Source organism: Rattus norvegicus, chromosome 10 (genome assembly GCF_036323735.1).
Source record: "Rattus norvegicus strain BN/NHsdMcwi chromosome 10, GRCr8, whole genome shotgun sequence".
Classification (NCBI taxonomy): Eukaryota; Metazoa; Chordata; class Mammalia; order Rodentia; family Muridae; genus Rattus; species Rattus norvegicus.
In genome coordinates, this window is record NC_086028.1 from 91,114,487 (window position 1) to 91,140,000 (window position 25,514).

Sequence of the window (25,514 nt, forward strand, 5' to 3'; positions counted from 1 at the left end):
ATAAACACCAAAGTTCTCACCTAATCTTTACAGTAACTCTGAGCCTGATTATCATATCAAAGAGTTTTAAGATAGATCCAAGACATCACTGACCAGAACAGATCAACCACTGGGTGGTACATAGGCAAGACAGGTGAGAATAAAACTGTGAATAAAGGCTTTCGGAAATGGAGCTCACATTTCCCAGATAAAGAAGACTTGAGGCCCCAGAGGGTGGGGAGGTTTGATGGGGTAGGGGCAGAGGACATCCTCTTAGAGATGGAGGGGAAAGCACGGGATAAGGAACAGTCAGAGGGCAGACCAGGAGGGGGATAATGACTGGAATGTAAAAAATGATTAAAGAATTAAAAAAAAAAAAAGAAAAGAAGACTTGGATCATAATTGAAAATATTGAGATTGCTCAGATTTAATCTAAAATTACACACAAAGATTAAAAAATTAACATAAAATTGATGTACAGAGAACTAGGAAATGCCGGTTTATAAGGAAAAGATAATAGATCTTAATATCTGGGTGAGTCAGCGAAATTACTGGACAAAGATGACTTATAAAAATGTTTGAACAGCAATTATATGAACCTTCTCAAAAAGAATAGAAAGACAAAAGTTTTGATGAGAAAATAGAAGACACAAAAAGGAATTTAATAGAAAATTTAAAACTAAAATATAATAACCAAAGAAAAAAGGCACTTGGTGGGGTTAACAGAATAGTCAACACAGAAATCTATGACCTTGAAAGCATATAAATACAAATTACCAAGATCTAAAGAGAAACAAACAAATGGGGAGCCTCAGATATGTAAAACAGAAGCAAAAGGCCAACGTTTGTGCCGTTGTAGTTCTAGAAGGAGAGGAGTAGACCTGTGATGATAAAACACCATTTAAACACTGGCTGAATATTTGTCATAGTTATAGAAAGAAACTCACTGAACCTTAAACAGAAAAATGTGAAGAAATTCATTCCCAGTCACTGTTGGTTAATCAATCTGTTAAAATCTAAAAACAAAGGTCTAGAAATCAGTTTGAGAAAAATGAGACAGGAGAGTTTCCAGAATTATGAAGATTAGAAGATGGGACAGTGAGCTGGGGATGTCACTCACGCAATTGTGTTTCATTGGGCATGGACAAGTCCTTGCCTTCCTCACACAGGGTGGCAAAAGTAGAATATAAACAAGATTACACAGCCAAATAGCCAGTGAAATGTATTCAACTTCACTAGTTTTTTAATAAATTAATTCGCTTTTTTAAGTTTGCTATTTTTAGAAGAGAGTGAATGTGTGCGCACACGACTCACCTGTGCAGTGAAGAGAGCAAACATTAAGACACATGACTTCTCAGTCGCCTACCCACCCTGCACTTTTGCAACAGGTGTATAATTTAACTGGTAGCCAGGCTGGCTGGTTATTGAACACTCAGGGTTGGCTTGTCTATGTCCAATCAGTGCTAGAGTTAATAGGCATGTACACCAGGCTGTGTGTTCTGGAGGTTTAGGTCCTTGTTCCGGTGCAGCAAATATCTTACCTACCTACCATCATCCCACCCCAGTTTTACTATTAATAAGAGAAATACAAGTAAAGCAAAAATGTTTAAGATTTTTGGGCATATTGAATATTAATCCATGAACATCTGAGGTGGAAGACTTCCTAGAGAGTTAAAAATAACAAATTCCATCTAACCTTGAGTTGGTCCAGTTAAAAATATGAAGTGTGGCCAGGTGTGGTGGCATATACCTTTAGCTTAGCATTTTGAGGTGGGCAGATCCCTGAATTCAAGGCTGGTTTGGTCTGCAAAGTGAGTTTTGGGACAGCCAGGACTACACAAAGAAAAAACCCTGTCTTGAAAAACCAAAAAAAATAAATACATAAAATAAAACATCAAGCCTTATAAAAAGAATCTGTAAAATTGTTTATTTGAAATGTGGAGTTAAAATGATATAAACATGGACATTTCCATAAACATAATTAGGATTTTTAGTCTCTTTAGTTCCTAGTGTATACTTGATGGTTTTGACCTGTCTGTAGCACTCATCCTCTCCTGCTCTCTGTTCTTCCTCCTACCCTCGTGAGTACTTCTCCTTCCTCCTACTAGGTTCCCGTCGCACGTGTATTTTGTTTTGTTTTGTTTTTATTTTGCTTTGTGATATATTGGTTTTTAAACAAGGTCATTTATGTGGCATGGGTTTGAGGCTGTCTCCCTGGAGCGTGAATAACTAACCAAGGGCCACATCACTGAAGACAATGATTTCCTAGCATCCAGCAGCCCTTGACTGCTTTTAGCTTCCTGGATAAGGTGGGGGACCCATGTGCCCTTCTCCCATCTATGGCTGACATTTTTTCCTGACTCAGTCTTGTGCAGCCTTTCACAGGCAGCACCAGCTGTTAGGAGTTTGAGTACCTTTGTTGTCACGCCCTTAAATGAGTGTCTTACGGCATTCTGCTCTGCTGTTTGTTTCCTACATGTTTTCTGCCTCTCTTTTTTTATGTTTCCTGGGCCTGGAGAGGCCTTGGATGAGTGTGTAATCAATGCCGAGCATGCTACAGTCACTCATTTTTAGCCCCTTGACTTGCTTTAACAGCTGTATGCTCAAAAGAGAAACTTCCTTGATTAAGGCTGAGGACAGCATTAGTCTATAGACATAAACATAAATATTAGAAAGGTTCTCAAATATGTTCATTTAGCAAAAGAATAGTAGTAAATTTTCCCTAGCACCTAGGACTTAACAGCCATGAACTTTAACTGTGTTAACACATGAACTTCCTCCTACTGAATGGTTCTCAATCAGAAATCAGCTGGTTCCTCCCATAGTAGTTGTGCCGTTATTGCGGTGGTTAGCATCTCTTGCTTAACAAGTTGGTATTGTAGCAGGCAAGGCCTAAAGCTGTGAAGGACCATTGCCGACCTTCATCCTTTGCTCCTTGTTTAGCACCGTGCAGCATTGTGAAGAATTTGACTTTTAATTTCAACCAAGGCAGATAACGCATTCTGGAATAATAACATATAGGGACTTTTTGCTTTAAAATTTTTGTCTTATTATATTAAAGGAAAGATTCTTTGGTTTTTCAAGACAAAGTTTCTCTGTCTAGTCCTGGCGCTCCTAGAATTTACTCTGTAGATCATAATGGCCTCAAACCACTCTGCTTTTTGAGTGCTGGGATTAAAAGGATGTACCACTACTTGACTTAAAGATTTGTAACCTTGTATTCCAAGAAGTATTTTGTTTTCTTAGCATGTCTATTGTGTATATAATATTTTAACTGGGTTTTATTTTTAAAATGTATACTGACAGAAATATGGTTTTGTGTTGCATCTTTTGATTTGCTACATTATTTTAAAAATCTTACTAATAGAATATTAAGTTACCAAGTTCATAATGGACTCAGAATTAAATATTTTCTGCCAATTGTTGTCTATATTTACAATTATTATATTTATGAAATCAATTGATGCTGATGCTCATGGTACCTACTACATAGGTCCTATGCAATAGTACAAAATTGATAAATATATTTAATATATATTAATTACTGTTAAGTCTTACATAGGGTAAATGTATTCTTAAAAGCTTTCTTTCTATAATAAATTTGAATACAGGCCATGCATTTAAAAAGAGGTAAATGTTAAGACAAGCTCTCTAGGACAGAAGAGAAGAGCACAGTTGACAGAACAAGGGTAGTGCTTCTTAAATCTGCTTATAATTGTTGCTTCTTATTTCTGTTCAGTTAGAAATAAGTGGAAGTAAGTCATTGAATCTTTAGTACATTTTAAATTTGATGGACGTAAAAAATCTGTAACTTTAGACCACTATGTTAAAGCTTTAGCTTTGTCAGGCTGATCCTTGGTTTGCTGTTTAGCTCAGGCTGACCTGCGCTCTGTGTTGTCTAGGCTCACTTGAAGCAATTAATCTCTCCATCCCTCTGCCCAGCCTCCTCAGTCCTGGGAGGATAGACATGTGCCATCAAGCCTGGGTTTTAAGCTGTTTTTTTCCTTTTGGTTCCTTGTTTGGGTTTGGGTTTGGTTTTAATTTTACATATGCTTTATAGAATTCTAAACCTATTTTGTTCTGTGCTTTATTTGTGATGAGTCACTTTGTTTCTATATCATATAGTGGAATTCTTTATGAACTTATTTATTGTAGTTTTTAAAAATTGTATAAAGAGGTATATTCTTGTTTCTTGAAAAATTAAATAAGGACAGTGAAATGAGTACTACCATGAACTTTAAAGACCCACGAGTAGGTCCTTCAGGACTGCCTCTCGCTCCTACTGAGCTGCTGCAGCTTTCCTTGTGATTTTCATTTCATCAGGCTTATTGATTTTTTTAAAAAAAAATGTCTTCTGAAACATGTAAATGTCATTTTACTCTAGTAAAACATACAGTTCTTGAAATTGTTTGGCATATTTTAGGCAAGCAGTTGTCTGTCTTTCAGTCATTGTTTGAGGGTCAGGGCTCTAAGCTAGAATGTTTTAAATAAACTTTGAAATCAATAAATCCCTTTGTTCCTTCATGATTATATATGGTGGAGGAGGCAAAAAAAGCATTGGGTTTTGGATGTGAATGCAAGCCCCTCCTTACAAGGATGACATAGCCATGGATTTACATAAGGAGATCCTCAGATATTTTTAATGATACTAATTGCGAGAAATGAAAACAAGTGATAAACATAGTAGTTTATGATACAGAGGTCACTGGAATTGTGCCAAACTCATTATCTGTTTATGCTGTTTTTAATTTAATGCAGATGGAGGAAGCGAGGAACCACCGGATCGAAGACAGTCAAGTGTAGATTCTCGCCAAAGCCGCTCTGGGCCAGGTAATGTTCTCTCGGTGTCGGCTGTTCCTTATTCCTGGCTTCATTGGGAGCTGGGGTTTTGTGGGTCTCTTTTAGGTATTATAATTTTTCACTTAGTGTTTATTGATATAACAAATGGGGCCTCGGGTCACTTTTTAAAGTGCTATTAAGGCTTAATTTTTTCCCCAGCCCTGATAAATGTCTAGATACTATTTTTTGTAAAGTAACAAAATAAAATTCTAATACCATAATTTGTTGGAGTATAATCCCATACTGGCTTTCCCCTTCCTCTCTCCTTCACTTCTCTCTCTCCTTGTCCCTCCCTTCCTTCCTTCCTTTCTTTTTTTTCTTTTTAAAATCACAGTCTTGCCTGACTTGCCTCCAACTATGTAACTGAGGCTGATCTTGAACTTCTGGTTCTCTGGCCTCTTCCTAAGTGCTAGGACTACAGGTGTGCACGACCACATCCAGTTTATGTGGTACAGGGTAGGAGTTGTATCCAGGCCAGTCAAGTCTACATAGTTTCAGGACAGCCAGGGCTACACAAAGAAACCCTGTCTCAGGTGGGGGAGGAGGGAGGAGGCAGTTCAGTTCACAGTTTAGCAGGCAGCTCTATCCACTTGCAAACACTTTATGGCTATGCCAACAGTCCAGTTTGGTAGAGTCGGGTTAGCAACAGTGGTGACATGGCCTAGCAGAGACAGCTAGGCCTCAACCTGTGCTCGAGTCAGCAGGAGGGACCAACAGGAACACCAGGAGAAGTTCTCAGCTGTGTCTCTCTCAGGGAAGTGAAGATCATCAAAAATGTGAGACCCACAATCCTTGCACAGCTAGCTGTGCCAGCAAGCCAAGCTCTGTCTCTGTCACTCCGTAGTGGAGTCCTGTTTAACCCTCCAAACAGCACGTGTCCTCTGAGTCTGCAGAAGTGGTGAGAAACTGCAGCACACCTCCAGAAGGTTTTTGGTGCCTTTCTCACTATGGAGTCCTGACAAATGCAGCTCAACTACACAATGTAAGGCAGGCCAGCACATGCCTGTCATTAGCAAAGAGTCCTTCATCACATGTCCTTTCACATGCTTGCTTTAGCAGATCAGCTCTCTCCTGTGTCTGCTTTAGTGAAACGTCCGTTCATGAATCTACCATAGCCTATCACATCAGTGTCCACGTCAGTGAAATGAAGCATTCCTTTATGTTTTTGCCCCAGCAAAACACCATCCAGCCAACTTTCCAAAGAACGTGTGGGATGTGTGGGAAACATGTCAGAATGAGTTTAGTCCCATGGTATAACCCAGGGTAGCTGACATCTAAGTTCAATCACATTGTCAATGAAGATCAGCTGTCAAGGCCTCCAACTCCTGATCTACTATCTCTGCCTGAATATCAAGTCCTGAGGTTATAGGTATTCACCAAAGTCTATGATAAAACAATTTACCTTAGTGTTTCTGAACCCTTCACAAGAATATGTTTTATGCTAATTAAGGTGTAAAATTCTATAAATTCCATGCAGCATGGTCTTTTTGATTGATAATGTTCAGTCTTGTCTTCTGTATCTTTGCTAATTTTCTGTCTGTTTTGTTATTAAGAGAAGAATATTGACATGTCAATCAGTGTGAATTTGTCCATTTCTTCTTGCAAGTTCTGTTATATTTCTCATACCACCAGTGCTGTACTAGTCATAGAGTTCTCTTTTCTCAGAGACATATGCATCCTTAGATACAGCCGCTTATGAAACAGGTTTGCCTTGAGGCAGGTCTGGAAGAGGGAGATGAAAGGAATAGTAGTAGAATTCACGCATTTTCTCAATCCAACTTGCATGAACTGGTTCTTTCCTTCTACTGTGTGAGTCCCTGGCATCAGAACTCAGATTTTTCAGATTTGACAGCAAGCTCCTTTATCCACTGAGCCATCTCACTGGCTGCCCCTCAGTTTTAGTATGACATTTTCTTTTCTTCTTTGGATGAATAACACTCAAATACCCATTAATTAGTATGCTACAAATATCAGCCAACCAAAACAGATGCATGTCCATTTAGAACAAATAAGTAGCAGCAGACACCACCATGCCATGTGATAATCTGCTGTCTGACTGTGAATAGTTTTAATTTCATGTTTCTTCTTAATAGAGGACATGTGAGGTATCTGTGCATTGTGCCAGTGTCTTTTTGGCTTTAGTGTCTTTCCTGTTTGTACTAATCTGTTGCCGTAGCCTACTCGCTCATACATACCCATAGCCTCTGCTCTAGTTTAGGGGCAGAGACCTCTGATGTCTTCTGAACCACATACTGTGGGAAGTGGGAGATGAGCCTGGCTACTTGTGCTTCATTTACTCAGATGGTTGTCCATGCATGTTGCTCCTTACATTTCTTCCTTCTATGCTTAAACCAAACCTGGTAATACACTGACTACAGTTATAATGTTATCTTCATCTGATCTGGGCTATAATTTCCTCCATCTAATTGTATATATTTTCCGTTTTCTACTTTATTTTATTATTGTTTTATGTGGTGTGGGTGTTTGCCTGCATATATGTCTCTATACCACATATATGCCCAGTTTATACAAAGCCTAGAAGATGGCATTGGATTCCCTGGAGCTGGAGTTCAGACAGTTGTGAGCTGTCATATGGGTACTAGAAATTGTATCAGCATACGTAGGTTACATTATTCTCCACAAGAAAATACTTTGTCTTATATTACTCTACAGCAATTTTTCTGTTGGTTTGTTTCTTTGTTTTGGGATAAGATCTTCCTCTGTAGCCTGGCCGACCCAAATTTGCTCTGTGGTAGACCAGAATGGCTCTGACTTGTGAGCCTCCTGGCTCTGCCTCCTGAATGCTGGAATTTATAAAAGCACCGAGTGTTCTGACTGTGTACTTTTGATAGTTTGTATTTAGAACCTTTTCATTCTGATATTTAAATTATAATTTTTATTATTGGTTATATTTGAAAGAGTTGAACTTATAATTCTCCTTGAAACATATTTGTATGCTCTAACACTTTTCATAAAACTAAACTTGAAATTTATCCTTTAGCCAATAATTCTTTATGATCTTGGGGTATTAGAGGTGACATAAGAATGTGTGTGGGTAATAACCATAGTTCTATTCCTAGTGTTATAATCTCATTAGCTAAAAATACTTTAACCAAACAATTGCCCCTTCATTCACCTAAAGTACCTCATCAGCATTATTTTGTATGCTTCTGTGAGTTCATAGTGGCATATTCAAGGATATATAGACACATACATATATAAATTAGTTTGAATAATTTTTAAAAATGAGGTACAGTTTTGTTTTTCCTGTTTTCTCTTAGGCAGCATACCATGATTTTCTCTACAGAATATTATGAAATGATTTCTTAAAGCTGATACATCATATGGAGTGTTAAGTAATCAATAATGTATAGTCTTACCAATTCCTCATCTATGTTTACATTTCCAAAATTATTTATAATAATTTATCTATAATTCTTAAGTTATCATAATATGCAATTCCAAGCATATTTTGTCAGAAAAAAACCAGACTACTTAGCATTTATGATAATTTCCTAAATAGCAACAGAAGTCTTGTCAAAGTCACTCCTTCCTTGTCCATACTGACTCATGAGAAGGAATTGGAGCATGGTCACCAAGAGGGTTGAAAGTCACATTGAATGTATAGAGCATTTTGGTTTAAATTATTGTCTGAGTTTTTCCAATAGCTAATCACAAAAGCCTGAAAGGTTAAAAAAAATCTCTATAATTCTTAAAGCCTATATAATACTTAAGGAATGCCAAAGGATGGGGACCCTATTAGTAAAGCCTGAAGTGAAACTATTACAGAATTGATACTTATTTTATTTCATTGGAGGATCAAGTTGGATTTAATGTTTTGTTCACAGTAAAAGATTAAAGAACTGTTTCCCACAAGGGGGCAGAATAAGACAACTTGAAAATTTATCAGAATAAAATGTAAATAAATATATTTAAATGAATTTATAAATAAAGTATCAAAATTTATTTAAAATACATAGAATTATTAGGAAGGGAAAGTAGCAGGAGCCAGAAAAGAACAGAGAGGTAGCGCACAGATCATTTCATGAGTGATACCGTGTATTGAACTTGATCTCCACTGTGGATGCGGAGCCCTGCCAGGCTGGACACTTTGCTATGCTATCAGCAATCTAGTGTTGCTGCAATTCACACGGCCGAGTGCATGCTTAAATTCTGCCTTCTTAATGAGGCCATTGTGCAGAGGTAGTGAGTGGGTAAAAAGATTGGTTGAGTCCCCAAACCAGGTTGTTTTGTATACTGTGTTGAGCAGTTCCTTCTCTGAAGTCTGCTCTTTGGCAGGCATTTGCATGGGGCATGGATTACTTTGATATTTTGTGCTCTTTCAAAGCCTTCTTCATTTTTAATCCACAAATCTTTTTGTCATCACTTCATTTATTCTTCCAAGTTCCATATAAGCCTCTTAAATCATTCAACACTGTCTACAAGTCAATATCTAACAAAACCTCTGTCAGATTTCCTTAAAAAGTAAATGAGCAACCATGTGCCTAGCTCAGACTTCTGCCATTGGGAATGAATGACCCTTCACAGTGATCTTTCTTCCCTAGTGTGGGTCTGTTATGCCATTATTACCTACATGTCATGATGAGGAAACTTAAGGGTTCTTTGGAAAGTCTTTTGGATGGTGTTTTGCTGGGGCAAACATGTGAAGGAATGTTTAGCTGAGCAGACATAGAAGAAAGGATGTTCCACTAAAGCACATAAAAGGACATATGAGGAACAGTTCTTTGCTAACAACACACGTGTATTGGTCCACCTTACATTGCATAGTTGAGTTACATTTGTCCAGACTCTAGAGAGAGAAACACAAATAAACTTCTGGTGGTGTGCTGCAGTTTCTTGCCGTTTCCGAGGACTTGGGGTGATTGGCAGAGTGATGTCAGCTGAGACAGATGCTTGTGCTGAAGCCTGGCTTAGGTAGTGCTACCCCCTGACTCTGTGGAACTGGACTGCTGAAGTGTTTGCCAGTGGATGGAGTGCTGCCACTAACCTATAGTACAGACAGGAGTTACGCTCTCTCTCTCTCTCTCTCTCTCTCTCTCTCTCTCTCTCTCTCTCTCTCTCTCACACACACACACACACTCACACACACACACACACACACACACACACACACACCTTTTTTTCTAATACCTCTGGTGGATGGTGGGCTAAATAGGAGATTAAAGCACTTAATAACCATCATTAAATATAAGGTTTAAAAAATTAAAGTTGTATGTTAGTTAACATCATCAGTAATTTTTTTCTTTCCTCCCTTACCCAAATGATGGTGATAATAACATATATAAGTAGTAGCAATAGTAGCAGAAGTAGGCATCAGGCCTATTTGGGCCACTTAGTAATCTAAATTACTTTTGATTCTGGATCTTCTGATGAAGTGATGCATTGCACATCCAACCCTATTGCTTTGTTGGTCTACCGATACCTAGTTGATGGGGGTTGCCATAGTCACAGGATAGCATGATAGTAATGACAAAACATTGTCTAAGGACCAGAGGGAAACTAGAATTGTTTTGTTGTTGTTGCTTTGTTTGTTTGTGTGTTCATTTTGAAGGATAATAGCTATTGCAAAGGATGGCATTCCCCCACTCCCCACTATTAAAAGTCTTGTCTGAGATTAACCTAAGGTTTTGCAATAAGGATTTTATTAAACTATCAAAATTGGTTCTTGTTTCTTGTTCATTAAATCTAGTCAGCATGATATCATTGCTATAGCAGACAAACCTCATGCCCCGTGGAGTGAAAGGCATGTGAGTAGATTATTACCTAAAGCCACAGAATTGATGGGAAATAGAGTGGTGAAGGAATTGCTAACCCAGACAACTGAGCAAATACTCTTCTAATAGTTTTTCAGGTGGTCAAATGCAAACTAGAATTCAGGGATACGTTGATTTGCTTCATCAGCAAACTCACAATAGTCATAAGTGTTGCAATCTAAATGAGTTTTAAAAATAAAAACCAGGACTGGAGAGATGGCTCAGAGGTTAAGAACGTTGGCTGCTCTTCCAGAGGTTCTGAGTTCAATTCCCAGCAACCACATGGTGGCTCACAACCGTCTATAATGGGATCTGATGCCCTCTTCTGGTGTGTCTGAAGACAGCTACAGTGTACTCACATACATTAAACAAACAAAGAAACAAACATTCCCTAAGATTTGTCTGTGTTCCATACAGGCAGGCCTCTTATGAGGAGAGTTGAGTGAGGCTGTTATAAGAGTTAATCATCTTTGCAGCTTTCTAGCCTTGGTGTTGGATGACATTTTGTATCATATCTTCTGGAGATCGACTGAAGCTTGTTTTGTAGACAGAACTATAAGTTTCATGGTGGAGTATTAATCATCGGCAATGTGTAACATCAGAAATGCAGCTGGTGGAAAGAATATGTTTTATATATAGAATGCATGTTGGATTTTAAGTATCTTTGTAGTCATATCAGAAATAATTGCCTTTACTTTCTGAAAGCATTATTATTAATAATAATTGCCTTAAAGTCTTTGTTTTTAATTCTGATGTATGTACCGTCTTAGAGTTTGCATTATGACTTTCCTTTTCAAGTTCAGGGTTTCCTGTATTTTCATGTGCCAGGTAGTACAAAATTGTATCCTACACATTTTCATACCATTCGGGTTAAATCCTAAGGAGAATGTTGATTTTTTTTATGTCAATGTCCAATCAATCAGATTATGTTCAACACACAGACTCATAATTTTTATTTTGGGGTCTTTGTCTAATTCAAATATTTATGGAGTTATTTAGATAAATTCTACAAGTGACCACTATATTTGGACACTAGAGTAGTAAACCAAACCAGGGGCCAAAATTTTTTGTCTAAGTAACAAAACTTATTAATATAACCCCTTTCCTTATTCCTGAGGCCAGAAAAGTTTTTTTAAGTTTTGTTATTTTTCCATTTATTTTTGTAAGAAGTTTAACAGATTATGTCCATTAAGAAATTAGTACAGTTGGTCCAAGCTAGTGGTTCTTAACCTGTGTCATGACTCCCTTTAGGGGTTGAAAAACCCTCATGCAGGGATTGCCTAAGAGCATCAGCAAACAGACATTTACATTTCAGTTACTAACAGTTGCAAAATTACAGTTATGAAGTAGCAGCGAAAATGATTTTATGGTTGAGGGTCACCACAGCATGAGGAACTGTACTAAAGTGTTGCAGCATTAGGAAGGGTGAGAACCACTGCTTTAAGTTATCAACACACTCTGTCTCTGTCTCTGTCTCTGTCTCTGTCTGTCTGTCTTTCTCTCTCTGTCTCTGTCTCTGTCTGTCTCTCTCTCTCTGTGTCTTTCTGAAATATACTTTTAGTTACACAGTGTTCAGGTGTGTAGGAAAGGAAACAGTCTTTGTCTTCTAATTCATATTTAGTTTTTTGATGACCTTGTGTACTCTTTCTTAAAATTATTTATTTACAATTCAGTCCTTCTCTCAGTCCCCCTCCCACAGTTTCTCATCCTATTCCTTCATCCCCTATCTCTCCAACTGAGGCCAGATCAGACAGTCCTCTGCTATGTATGTGTTGGGGCCTCAGACCGGCTCCTGTATGCTGCCTGGTTGGTGGCTCAGTGCCTGGAAGGTCTGGGTTAGCTGATGCTGCTGATCATCCTGTGGGGGTGAGAGACTCTCAGGACTCAGTGGGAGTGACCTTAGACCTTATACATTGTTACGCACTGTTATTGGACGCTTCCTCTGTACTCAGTTTTTCTTTGCTTGCTTTTCAGTTTTTTGTTGTTGTTCGTTTTTGTTTTTTTTCCCTTCTCATAGGTAGAACAGGGTGCTTCATAAAGCTCCTGTAAATAAAATACAGCAGAATGGGGTAGGCTTCCAAAACTGGATCCTTTAGGCTTGGCCCCATGGAGACTTCAGTTCCTAATTATAATTTCTTATACCTTGTTTTGAAGTACATTGCTGAGGTTTCTGCTCTGTTGTAACTGCATTTTCTTTTCTTTGTCTTTGGGCAAAGAAGTTAATATTGTAACTTTAATTCTCAGACAAATATAAGAATATTGCTGATTTTTCTAATGCTGGAAAGTCCAAATAATAATGCATCTAGTAGTGTGTGTGTGTGTGTGTGTGTGTGTGTGTGTGTGTGTGTGTGTGTACACATCACAACACGAGAATGGTATCAGATGGTAGTAATATGCGAGAGAGAGAGAATAGTAGAAGCAAGAAATTGAAGATTGAATGTTGGGCTGTGGTGGCACAGGCTTTTGTTCCCAGCACTCGGGAGACAGAGACAAGTGGATCTCTGTGAGTTCAAGGCCAGCCTGGTCTACAGAGTGAGTTCCAGGACATCTAGGACTATATAGAGAAACTATCTCAACTCTCCTCATCTCCAACCCCCAATGCCCCCCCCCAAAAAAAAACAAAGGAAAGGAAGGAAAGAAACAAAGAACTTGAAGATTGGTACCAGTCTTTTATAGCTATCTTTTCTCATGACTATTAATTTGTTCCTGTCAGATTATCATCAATCTCACAAATTTCGTTATGTCCCCAGTCACCTACTAGCCCTGCCTCTTAAAGGTTCTACTTTATTACCAGTGCATGGGGATATTACATGGGGACTAGCCCTCTAGCACAAGAACCTTTAGGAAGGGGCTGGGGATTTAGCTCAGTGGTAGAGCGCTTGCCTAGAAAGCGCAAGGCCCTGGGTTCGGTCCCCAGCTCTGAAAAAAAAGAAAAAAGAAAAAAAAAAAAGAAAAAAGAAAAGAAAAAAAAAAAAGAACCTTTAGGAAACAAATCATATCTAAACCGTGGAAACATGAGTCATGTTGTGATTTAATCGTTCCGTCAATGTAGTGTCATTGTTTTCAGTGCTGCATGTTTTCTGGATTACTGTAAATTTATAGTAAATCTTAAAATCATATACTGTGAAGCTCCTAGCTTTGTTTTCTATATTGGAAATTGTCTTAGTGTTCTTCTTTTTTTGCGTATACATTTTAAAGTATGTTAAGTCCTAAGGTTGGGCAGTCATGGCTCACACTTTTAACCCCAGCACTTGGGAGGCAGAGGCAGGCAGATCTCTTAGAGTTTGAGGCCATCCTGGTCTACAAAGTGAGTTCCAGGACAGCCAGGGCTACACAAAGAGAAACCATGAGAGTGTGTGTGTGTGTGTGTGTGTGTGTGTGTGTGTGTGTGCATGTGCGTATAAATATATATATATATACATGTATATATATATATTAAGATAAAAGTTAAAAACTCTGTTAGATATTCATTTGTAGTGTTTTGTAACTGATTTCCAGAATGGTTGTATCAACTTGCAAATCCACCAACAATGGAGGAGTGTTCCTCTTTCTCCACATCCTTGCTAGCATCTGTTGTCACCTGAGTTTTTGATCTTAGCCATTCTGACTGGTGTGAGGTGAAGTCTCAGGCTCACACCTGATTTGCATGTTTTGATTTGCATTTCCCTGATGGCTAAGGATGTTGAACATTTCTTTAGGTGCTTCTTGACCATTCAATATTCCTCAGTTGTAAATTCTTTGTTTAGCTCTGTACCCCATTTTTTATTAGGGTTTTTTGATTCTCTGGAGTCTAACTTCTTGAGTTCTTTGTATATATTGGATATTAGCTCTGGATCAGATGTAGGATTGGTAAAGATCTTTTCCCAATCTGTTGGTTGCTGTTTTGTCCTAATGACAGTGTCCTTTGCCTTAAAAAAGCTTTGCAGTTTTGTGAGGTCTTATTTGTTGATTCTTGATCTTAGAACAGAAGCCATTGGTTTTCTTTCTGTTCAGGAAAATTTCTCCTGTGCCTATGTGTTTGAGGTTCTTCCCACACTTTCTCTTCTGTTAGTTTCAGTGTATCTGGTTTTATGTGGAGGTCTTTAATCCACTTTGACTTGAGCTTTGTACAAGGAGATAAGAATGGGTCAATTTGCACTCTTCTACATGTTGACCTCCAATTGAACCAGCACCATTTGTTGAAAATTCTTTTTTCTACCAGATGGTTTTTGCTCCTTTGTCAAAGATCAAGTGACCATATGTGTGTGGGTTCATTTCTGGGTCTTCAATTCTATTCCATTGATCTACCTGCCTGTCTCTGTACCAATACCATGCAGTTTTTATCGCTATTGCTCTGTAATACAGCTTGAGGTCAGGGATGGTGATTCCCCCAGAAGTTCTTTTATTGTTGAAAACAGTTTTTGCTAACTTGGGTTTTTTGTTAATCCAAATGATTACACATGGACTGACCCATGGCTCCAGCTGTATATGTAGCAGAGGATGGGCCTTGTTGGGCATCAATGGGAGAAGTCCTTGGTCCTGTAAAGGCTTGATGCCCCAGTGTAGGGGAATGTCAGGGTCGGGAGGCAGAAGGGAGTGGGCGTGTGGCATGGGGAGTACCCTCATGGAGGCAGGGGTTGGAGGATGGGATGGAGGATTTCCGGAGGGGAAACTGAGAAAGGGGATAACATTTGAAATGCACATAAAGAAAATATCCAATAAAAGAAAAGGAAAAAAGGAAAAAAATGGTTATTATGATCATTTTACCATGACCACCTTGTTCTGATCACATCTTTGTTTCAGAAAGTTGTTAGGACAAACTTATACACAAACACCTATTTTCCTGTCTAATCTCCCATTTGGAAACCTCTACTCCTGAACTATAAAAACTCATCTTTCCCATGTGTAATGTGGACCTCAGGATCCCTACCTTTAGGGAGAGACAGCTCATGTCCTTGAATAATAAAATAAAATAAAACTTAAAAAAAAAAAGAAAGAAATGTACATTTTGTCCAGAAAAGGAGAATGTTTCAAGTTTTGCTAAGGAAGGTGGTCTAGAGGTTAGTGCCACTAACAAAGCACTTGCTTTGCAATGGGATGATAGGGGATCACTGAGATTGACCAGGCTCCACTCAGTGTGAACATTTGGTGGTGTAGTTTTCTTAAGGACTGCCATATTGACAGTCCATGCCATAATGACTCTCTGTGTAGTTCTGATCTATATTTCCCTGATGTTTAAAGATGCCTAGCATTGTAAGATATTTTTTATTTTCATTTCGTTTAGGACTGACCATTCAATTCATTTTATTGATGGATTATTTGTTCTCTTGTAGTGTTTTGAGTTTTTATTAAATTCTCTGTATTAATTCTTTGTAGGATGAATAGCTAACAAAGATTTCTCCACTTCCGTTGGGTAGCTCTTGTCTTTTAATTGTTTGCTTTGTTGTATAGAAACTTTCAGTGTTCCACAACCTCATTTGTTAGTTTCTGCTGTTATTTCCTGAGTTACCAGAGTCCGATTTTGAAAGTTGGTGCTCATATCTTGGAATGTTTTTTCCTAGTTAAGTAGTCTCAAATTTTTGGGAGTCATATTACAATTTTGATCCACTTTTAAGTTTAATTTATACAGAGCAAGAGAAGGGAATTTAATGTCAGTATTTTCCATACAGGAGCTTTCCCAGCCTGGTCTGTTATAGAGGCTCCTTGTAAAGAACTAGATATTGTAACTGTTAGGTTATTTCTGAGTCTCTCTTTGGTTTGAGTCTGGATTTGTGCCAGTGTCAGGCAGTTTTTCTTTTTCTTTTTGTTAGAATTATTTTAATTATTTGAGGTCTTTGTAGTTCCATATGATTTTTTTTTTCTATTGTAGGCCTCCCCCCCTCATTTATATGAAGAATATCACTGACATTCTGATGGCAGTTACACTGAATCTATACATAGTGTTTTGGTAATGTAAGCCATTTTAACAATATTCTTCTGTTCATCCTTTTACTTGGGATACCTTTCTATCTTCTGGTATCTTCGATCTCTTTCTTAAGTAATTCATAGTTATTGTTGTAGAGGGAGTCTTTAATATGGCTAGGTTTTATGTTATTTTCGTTTGTTTGTTTTGTGGCCACTCTGAGTAGATTGTTTTCTGACTTGAATTTTAGAACGTTGTGCATTAGTATATCCAGAAACTACTTATTTCCATAAGCTGTTTTTTGTCTTCCTACTTGGCTAAAACTGTATAAGATCTAAATTTTCTCGATGAGTCTTTAAGTAAAGGATGGCACTGTCTATAAATAAGTATGATTTCATTTGTTTTTTTATTTCTATCACCTTTATATCTTTCTCCTGCCTTTTGTTCTATCCAAGAACTAAGTACTATATGAATAAGAATGGAGAAAGTGGACATTGTATTATGTTCCTAAATAAAAATGGTTTCCATTTTTCAGTCAGTTTCATATTGTCTATAACATCTGTCTTAAACAGCCTTTATTGTTTTATATCTAGCTTGTTTGGACTTTTGTCATAAAGGAATGCTTAACCCTAAAGGGAATATCTCCTGCATTTGTTTAGACTGTCTTGTGACTTTGTCTGAGATTCTGATTATGTGCTGTGCTACATTCACTGACTTGCATATATGGAATTATTCTTGCATTATTGGAACACAACCAATTTGATCATGGTGTGTGATCTTTCCAGTGTGTTACTAATTTTAGGATACCAGTATTTTGTTGAAGATATTTATATCTGTGTTCATTCAAGAGGTTAGTTACAGTTTTCTTTTTGGTTGTCTCTTTCTCTTTTGGTGGGTGTGGGATGGGTGAGCAGAGAAGGTGGTAGGGTCTCATTCTTCTGTTCACATAGATCTGAAACTTACTATTAACCCAGAGTGGCTTTAAAATCATAACATGGCATTGCTCCTGTTTTACTCTCCCAAGTGCTGAGATTATAGGTGTGAACCACTACATCCTACTCTATATGCTTTTGACATGAGGGTGGTGCTGGCTTTGTAAAGTGATCTTAGAGGTATTCCCATTTCAATTTAATGGAGTCCCAATGTTCTTCAAGGTCTACTAGAATTCATCAGTGTCTGTTCCAGAATCTGTCTCTTTCTTGGGAGATGTTTAGTTACTGTTTTTATCTCATTGAGATTTGATCTGTTTGGGTTGTTTGGTATATCATCTGTATCACATGTTCCATTTTTTAAGACTTTTGCAAGTTTTTGGAATATGTAAAATTTAAAAATATTCCATACTGACCCTCTGGCTCTTAGTGCTGTCTGTTGTTATTCATTCTTCTGTTTCTTCTGGTTAGCTGTTATTAGGTTTATCAATATTTCCTTTTAAAGAATCAGCTCTTACTTTTGTTGATCCTTTGTACTGTTCTTTATAGTAAAGTTTAGTTTCATTGATTTTAGCTCTGATATTCTACATGTCACCTACTATAATAATTTTGGATTTGGTTAGCTAAGACATTGTTGTGTATCATTAGTCTATTTCTTTGATATCACTGATTTTTTAAATATAGATAACTCATAAATCCTTTTATAACTGTCTTCACAACATCCCACAGAGCCTAGTATCTGGCATTTCATTTTTATTTGATTATAGGAATTTCAAAATTTACCCCATTATCAGGTCTCTATTTCAAAAGTATCCCTATGTTTGGATAGAATCTGTAGGCTTCCCTTGATTCTAATTTTTAGTTTTATTTTATTCTTATCTGATAAAATTCATAAATTTCTTTCATTTTTGTATTTATTAAGGCTTATTTTTGTGGCCTAACCTATGTTTTAATAACATTTTCAAGTTCCCTTCAGTTTACAGTAAAGATGCCTCTCATAGATACCATAGGCTATTACATATTGACCTTCCCAAACAATTCAGGGTATTGCCAGTGCTCTTGGTTATACTCCAGAACTTGATGGTAAGACCCTATTGCTACATACACCATATATACTTTAGTCATAGGCTATGGAGAAATCAAGTTGGTACTGACCTGGAAGCTTCATCCCCGCTAGCTAGCTTTTATAGTGCTAGAAGGTGTTATATATGCTACCAGCAGAGGAAAATCATTAGTGTCTTACACAGCTGTGAACCTGGTGAGCTACAGTAACAACTCGCCTGGCAGGATGTGTCTGCTGACTTAATAGTGGCACAAATGTAAATGAAGTAACTGACAATTTTCTGATTGGCTTTAAAGCCTGCTCCACAAGGTTGACTCATATTTGGTATCATTAATTGGGCCAAAAACCTGCTGCTGGCTGGGTCATAATCCCTAGGGGAAAACCTATTAGTATTCCCTAAGTTTTGTTTGTTTGTTTGTTTTGTGAGTGAGTGACAGGGTCTCTCTTTGTAGTCCTGTCTGTACTGGACCTTCCTGTGTAGATTAGGGTGGCCTTGTACTCACCGATATCCTCCTACCTCTGCCTCCAAAGTACTGAGATTAAATGTGTACATCACCAGGCCCAGCAGTTACTGTCTTTATATGTATATATAGAATAGTTCATCTTTTAACCCTCATCAAAGAAGCTTTTTTAGTAGATTGTTAGTAACACGAAGATTCACAACTGACTCTTGTGGGTCACTCCCCTTTAAATGAGACAGCTGTGCTGGACTCTATCCCTCCAAGGCTTGGTGATGATTGAAGATGAGGGTTCAGAAAAGTTCTAAGAACCAGAGATGGTGAGTGTCTGCAATGCAGCAATGTTAGTGGGACATGACAGCACCCTTGCGCATGTTTGTATTTAGCTATTGGAAATAGAACATTCTGCACTGTCTTGGTTTTAGCCCTCTGTTGTGAGGGCTGATAAGTTCTGATTTGTAAGCAATGCGGAGTTACTTTTGCAGCCTTTAGTATTCTTTCTTTGTTTTGACATGCTGGCATTTTAACTATTATGTGACAATGTGCCACACAGAGATTCTTTTTTGGCCTTGTTTGTTTGGGTCTTAAATGCCTTCTGTATTTGAAGTTTTGTATCTTCTTGGAGTCCAGAAATTTTCTGGTTTGATTTCATTGCATTTGTCTTCTCTGACTTTCATTTGCAACTCCCTCTGCTCCTTTCTCTATTTCTTAGGTTTGGTCTCTTGATCTAGAGTTCTTGAAAGTTGGAGTCACATTTATTGTGTACCTTGTTGTTGAGGTTTTCTTCTTCTTTTGCCATTAAAATGTAGTAATTTCTCAACCTTACCTTCAATCTCTAAGTACTCTGTTGGCAACACTTTCCATTGACTCTAGGAATTTGATTCATGAAGCTTCACACTTCCAGCAAGGCATGGTGGCGCATGTCTTTAATGGTGGTGCTTGGGAGTCAGAACCAGGTGGATCTCTGTGAGTTTGAGGCCACCTTGATCTACAAACTATGTTCCAGGATTTCCAGTGCTACACAGTGAAACCCAGTTTCAAAATCACCCCCCACCCAAAAGCCTTTCATTTACAAGCTTTTCCTCCCTAGATCCTCTAGCTCATTGGTGAACGTCTCATCTGAATCTGGAGCTGACTCCTTTGCTTTGTTCATCTGTTTGGTCGTCTCTTTTTTGATGCCCTTGAGAGCGTTGTGTAAAAATTACACTTTTAAATTTGTTGGTGTTTAAGCCATTGCCCTGTATTTGGATTTGGTTACTTAGAAGCAGTGAATGTCTGAGGAAGGGGCATTCTATTGCTTCATCACAGTTCTTGTGTTTCTACTTAGTGATTTCTGTATCTTTTGGAATGAACGTATCCTCCAATTTTCACAAGTGTCTTCTTGGTAAATAACCTGTTCTTTTCAGTCACAGGAGAAATCAGATTTCAGTTATAAAAACTCAAAAACAAACCAGATACTTAAATATAGTGAGACACAATTGGAAACAACTATATTCCCAATAAGGGTAGAAAAGAAAGTGCCAAAATACTACATTGGTGCTCATACTAATAGTCCAGTATTAAGTATTGTATTAATTTTGTAGAGCTGAGACCCATATTCAGACAGAAACATTTTAAATTCAGAGAGAGAGAGAGAGAGAGAGAGAGAGAGAGAGAGAGAGAGAGAGAGAAACAAGTGCTTATTAAGGCACAAATAGTAAGATTATAAGGCCAGGGATCCTCAGTCTTTGGCCTTTGTCTGACACCGTGTCCCACCCAGAACCATTCCATAAAGACTGGGCAGACCCCTAGCACTTATATGACAAATTAAGGATTTAAAAGTTACCAGGGATGGGGAGAGGCTAGGGGGATGTTTGCCTGGAAACCAGGAAAGGTAATAACAATTGAAATGTAAATAAGAAATACCCAATTTAAAGATCTCCCATGCTCATGGATTGGCAGGATTAATATAGTAAAAATGGCCATTTTACCAAAAGCGATCTACAGATTTAATGCAATCCCCATCAAAATACCAATCCAATTCTTCAAAGAGTTAGACAGAACAATTTGCAAATTCATCTGGAATAACAAAAAACCCAGGATAGCTAAAACTATCCTCAACAATAAAAGGACTTCAGGGGGAATCACTATCCCTGAACTCAAGCAGTATTACAGAGCAATAGTGATAAAAACTGCATGGTATTGGTACAGAGACAGACAGATAGACCAGTGGAACAGAATTGAAGACCCAAAAATGAACCCACACACCTATGGGCACTTGATTTTTGACAAAGGAGCCAAAACCATCAAATGGAAAAAAGATAGCATTTTCAGCAAATGGTGCTGGTTCAACTGGAGGTCAACATGTAGAAGAATGCAGATCGATCCATGCTTATCACCCTGTACAAAGCTTAAGTCCAAGTGGATCAAGGACCTCCACATCAAACCAGATACACTCAAACTAATAGAAGAAAAACTAGGGCAGCATCTGGAACACATGGGCACTGGAAAAAATTTCCTGAACAAAACACCAATGGCTTATGCTCTAAGATCAAGAATCGACAAATGGGATCTCATAAAACTGCAAAGCTTCTGTAAGGCAAAGGACACTGTGGTTAGGACAAAACGGCAACCAACAGATTGGGAAAAGATCTTTACCAATCCTACAACAGATAGAGGCCTTATATCCAAAATATACAAAGAACTCAAGAAGTTAGACCGCAGGGAGACAAATAACCCTATTAAAAAATGGGGTTCAGAGCTAAACAAAGAATTCACAGCTGAGGAATGCCGAATGGCTGAGAAACACCTAAAGAAATGTTCAACATCTTTAGTCATAAGGGAAATGCAAATCAAAACAACGCTGAGATTTCACCTCACACCAGTGAGAATGGCTAAGATCAAAAACTCAGGTGACAGCAAATGCTGGCAAGAATGCAGAGAAAGAGGAACACTCCTCCATTGTTGGTGGGATTGCAGACTGGTACAACCATTCTGGAAATCAGTCTGGAGGTTCCTCAGAAAATTGGACATTGAACTGCCTGAGGATCCAGCTATACCTCTCTTGGGCATATACCCAAAAGATGTCCCAACATATAACAAAGACACGTGCTCCACTATGTTCATCGCAGCCTTATTTATAATAGCCAGAAGCTGGAAAGAACCCAGATGCCCTTCAACAGAGGAATGGATACAGAAAATGTGGTACATCTACACAATGGAATATTACTCAGCTATCAAAAACAGTGACTTTATGAAATTCGTAGGCAAATGGTTGGAACTGGAAAATATCATCCTGAGTGAGCTAACCCAATCACAGAAAAACACACATGGTATGCACTCATTGATAAGTGGCTATTAGCCCAAATGCTTGAATTACCCTAGATGCCTAGAACAAATGAAACTCAAGACGGATGATCAAAATGTGAATGCTTCACTCCTTCTTTAAAAGGGGAACAAGAATACCCTTGGCAGGGAATAGAGAGGAAAAGATTAAAACAGACACAGAAGGAACACCCATTCAGAGCCTGCCCCACATGTGGCCCATACATATACAGCCATCCAATTAGACAAGATAGATGAAGCAAAGAAGGGCAGGCTGACAGGAACCGGATGTAGATCTCTCCTGAGAGACACAGCCAGAATACAGCAAACACAGAGGCGAATGCCAGCAGCAAACCACTGAACTGAGAATAGGACCCCCGTTGAAGGAATCAGAGAAAGAACTGGAAGAGCTCGAAGGGGCTCGAGACCCCTTATGAACAACAATGCCAAGCAACCAGAGCTTCCAGGGACTAAGCCACTACCTAAAGACTATACATGGACTGACCCTGGACTCTGACCTCGTAGGAAGCAATGAGTATCCTAGTAAGAGCACCAGTGGAAAGGGAAGCCCTGGGTCCTGCTAAGACTGAACCCCCAGTGAACTAGATTGTTGGGGGGAGGGCAGCAATGGGGGGAGGATGGGGAGGGGAACACCGATAAAGAAGGGGAGGGGGAGGGATTAGGGGGATGTTTGCCCGGAAACCGGGAAAGGGAATAACACTCGAAATGTAAATAAGAAATACTCAAGTTAATAAAAAAAAAGTCATATGTAGATGTGATGTATGTAGGTACATAAATATAAAACATAAATATATCAGATGTGATGCTGATTCTAGGGGAATGAAAGCAAACTAATGGGGTGGGAGGGGGAGGGATGCGTGCGTGTGTGCCTGCGTGAGTTGAGAGAGAGACTTGATCAAAGTACATTATATATTTGTATGACAGTGTCCCTGTGAAATCCAATACTATGTAGGATGAATGTATGCAATAAAGATTTAGGAATTTATGCTAAGAGCAGCATGTCAGAGAATATCATTGACAAGGGGCACCAGAGCAATTTCTCAGTGGTTAAAAGCATTTGCTGCTCTCGCACAGGACTTGGTTTGCCTCTCAACACCCACTCAGGTGGCTTACAGTTGTCCATTACTGTGGCTCCAAGAGATATGATGCCTCCTTCTCCTGGCCTCTGTGGGCACAAGCATGCATGTGGTGCGACTAGAGATGCAGATATTTACACACATGTTTACACTATAAACTTTAAATGAAAAGATCAAGCGACCATGGAGTTGACATAAGAGCACATTCCTGTAATCCTTGACGCAAGAAGCTGAGACAGAAGGATCATAAGCTTGGACTGCATGGAGAGACTCAGTCTCAAAGTGGGTAAAATGAGTTGGTAATGGTATATTGGAGGGTTCTTATACATAAAAAGTTATGCTCATTTCTTGTGTGTGTGTGCTTGACCGTTGTGCATGTGTGTGGGGTCCAATGAGAACATACTATAGTTTCCCAATGGCCCATATTCTAGTAGTTAAATAAACTTTATTTCTATTTAAAAAAAAAGAAATACCCAATTTAATAAAGATGGAGGAAAAAAAAATTTTAAAAAAGTTACCAAAGGTAAATGTATCAGCAAATAATAGTAATACAAATTAAGGGACAGGAAAGGGAAAAAGGGAAGAAAAGGCAAAAATAGGAAAGAAGAATATAGGATAAAAACAGGAGAGATAATGTTGAGAGGAAACAAAATATTAACACAATTAGTGAGCAAAGCAAAATAATCCAGTCAAATCCAAACAAGTCAAATATGTGAATATTAAGTGGCTTATGGAAATACTTTGCTAGCACCTCACCAACGGGTGAATTACAAGATAGCAGCTTGGTTTCTGTTTTCTCAGCAGGTTAGACCAGAAATAGCAATGTGTAGACTGAGCTTCACCATGCATTTCCAGTTGGAGCTTGTTAGTTGCTGAGACCTCTGATAGGTTGAATACTTGTCTGTTGTTCTGCATATGCAAGCCCAGCAACATAGCCAGTTTAGGAACCACTGTCAGCTTGCTGTCACTGTAAGCCTGTGGGCCACCTGATTGATTGCTCCCTTGTACCAGATTCCTTCTGCCAGTATGATACCCGGGTGTGGGAAAGGCCTGAATAGTAGTTGTGTTTAAACTAAATGTGACCTAGGCTCCAAGAGTGCATAAAAGAGTCAAACCAGAGCAGTGTGTTTTTCCTGACTCCACCCCTATCCTTCCACCTTTGTACAAAATGGCTCCAAGTGAAACCGTGTGATACAAGTGATAAAGAGACTTTGCCTGTCTCTCCAGCCCCGTGTGTGATACACTGCTTGTTCTCACTCTTCTTTGCAGAGCTCAATCTGCAGTTTCCTAATAGAACAGCCCGTTGTTTATCTCCGTAGCATGCCGTGTTTTCACATGCCCTTCAGTGACTAGGCTCACCGTTAACGACACATTGATGGGGTACTGAACCTGCCAACTGCTGACTAGCCTAGTACTGTAGAGCTCAACATACGCCAGCTGATCCACAGTCAAACTGCAGATTCATGAGAATAAAGTACGTTTTCTGCTGAGTTTTAGAGATTGCTAGTTATCTAAGAAAAGCTATTATGCAGCCTAATTCTGTTAATATTCACCAATATTTTACTTGAAGCATACATTTTTAGATTGTTTGTAACATCATTGAGTTCAAGCATAATTTTATAGGACAAAGAAGATAAAAAGAAAATGTTTCTAATCAGAGAAATGAACTAGGACAGCCAAATTGGACTAATTGCACTATGATTCCTTAAGGATTATCAGATCCTAAAATTATCAGCTCATTTTTAACAGTGGAACATTGTGAGAGCTGGTACTTCACTACATGAAATGCATCATTTTGAATATATTCCTTCATAAAAAAATTTAGTGCTGCTTTTGATCACCAAAGGACTTGTTAGTTTGTAAATTACCATAATGGACTAGTTCATTGATTACAAATCTGTTAAATAATATAATTTTGTATAAATCAATTTCAGATGTTTTGAAAGCCCAGTGATTAGATAAACAGACTTGAAAAGATAGATCTGTGAGATACATTGTTCATCCGATTAGGCAGGGGCAGGGAGAGGGAAAATAGAACATACTAAACACAGTGATCGGCAACTAAAAAGAATAAAGTTTCAATATGCTAGCAGAAGTTTTAAATTCCAGTGATAAGTAACAAATTCTATATTTCTGCCTCCTGAATATTGGTGGCACATTAGTAGTGATCAGGACTAAGGTAGTGGTAGGA

The 25,514-nt window shown here is 38.3% G+C and overlaps 1 protein-coding gene across 15 annotated transcripts in view; it reads left to right on the forward strand.

Moving 5' to 3' along the window:
• Nucleotides 1–25,514, forward strand: part of Tanc2 (tetratricopeptide repeat, ankyrin repeat and coiled-coil containing 2) — a 320,432-nt gene that overhangs the window by 61,627 nt on the left and 233,291 nt on the right. For 12 of the 15 annotated variants that reach the window (XM_039086153.2, NM_001191653.1, XM_039086147.2 and 9 more), the window contains one exon: nucleotides 4,738–4,809. Coding sequence is in view for 9 of the 15 variants with exons in the window: in NM_001191653.1 (NP_001178582.1) it covers nucleotides 4,738–4,809 (72 nt within the window). In the remaining 6 variants the exon portion in view is untranslated. Of the gene's footprint in view, nucleotides 1–4,737; nucleotides 4,810–16,440; nucleotides 16,524–25,514 lie in introns of those variants that run through there. The other 3 variants (XM_039086155.2, XM_039086159.2, XM_039086156.2) reach the window with 3 other exon arrangements.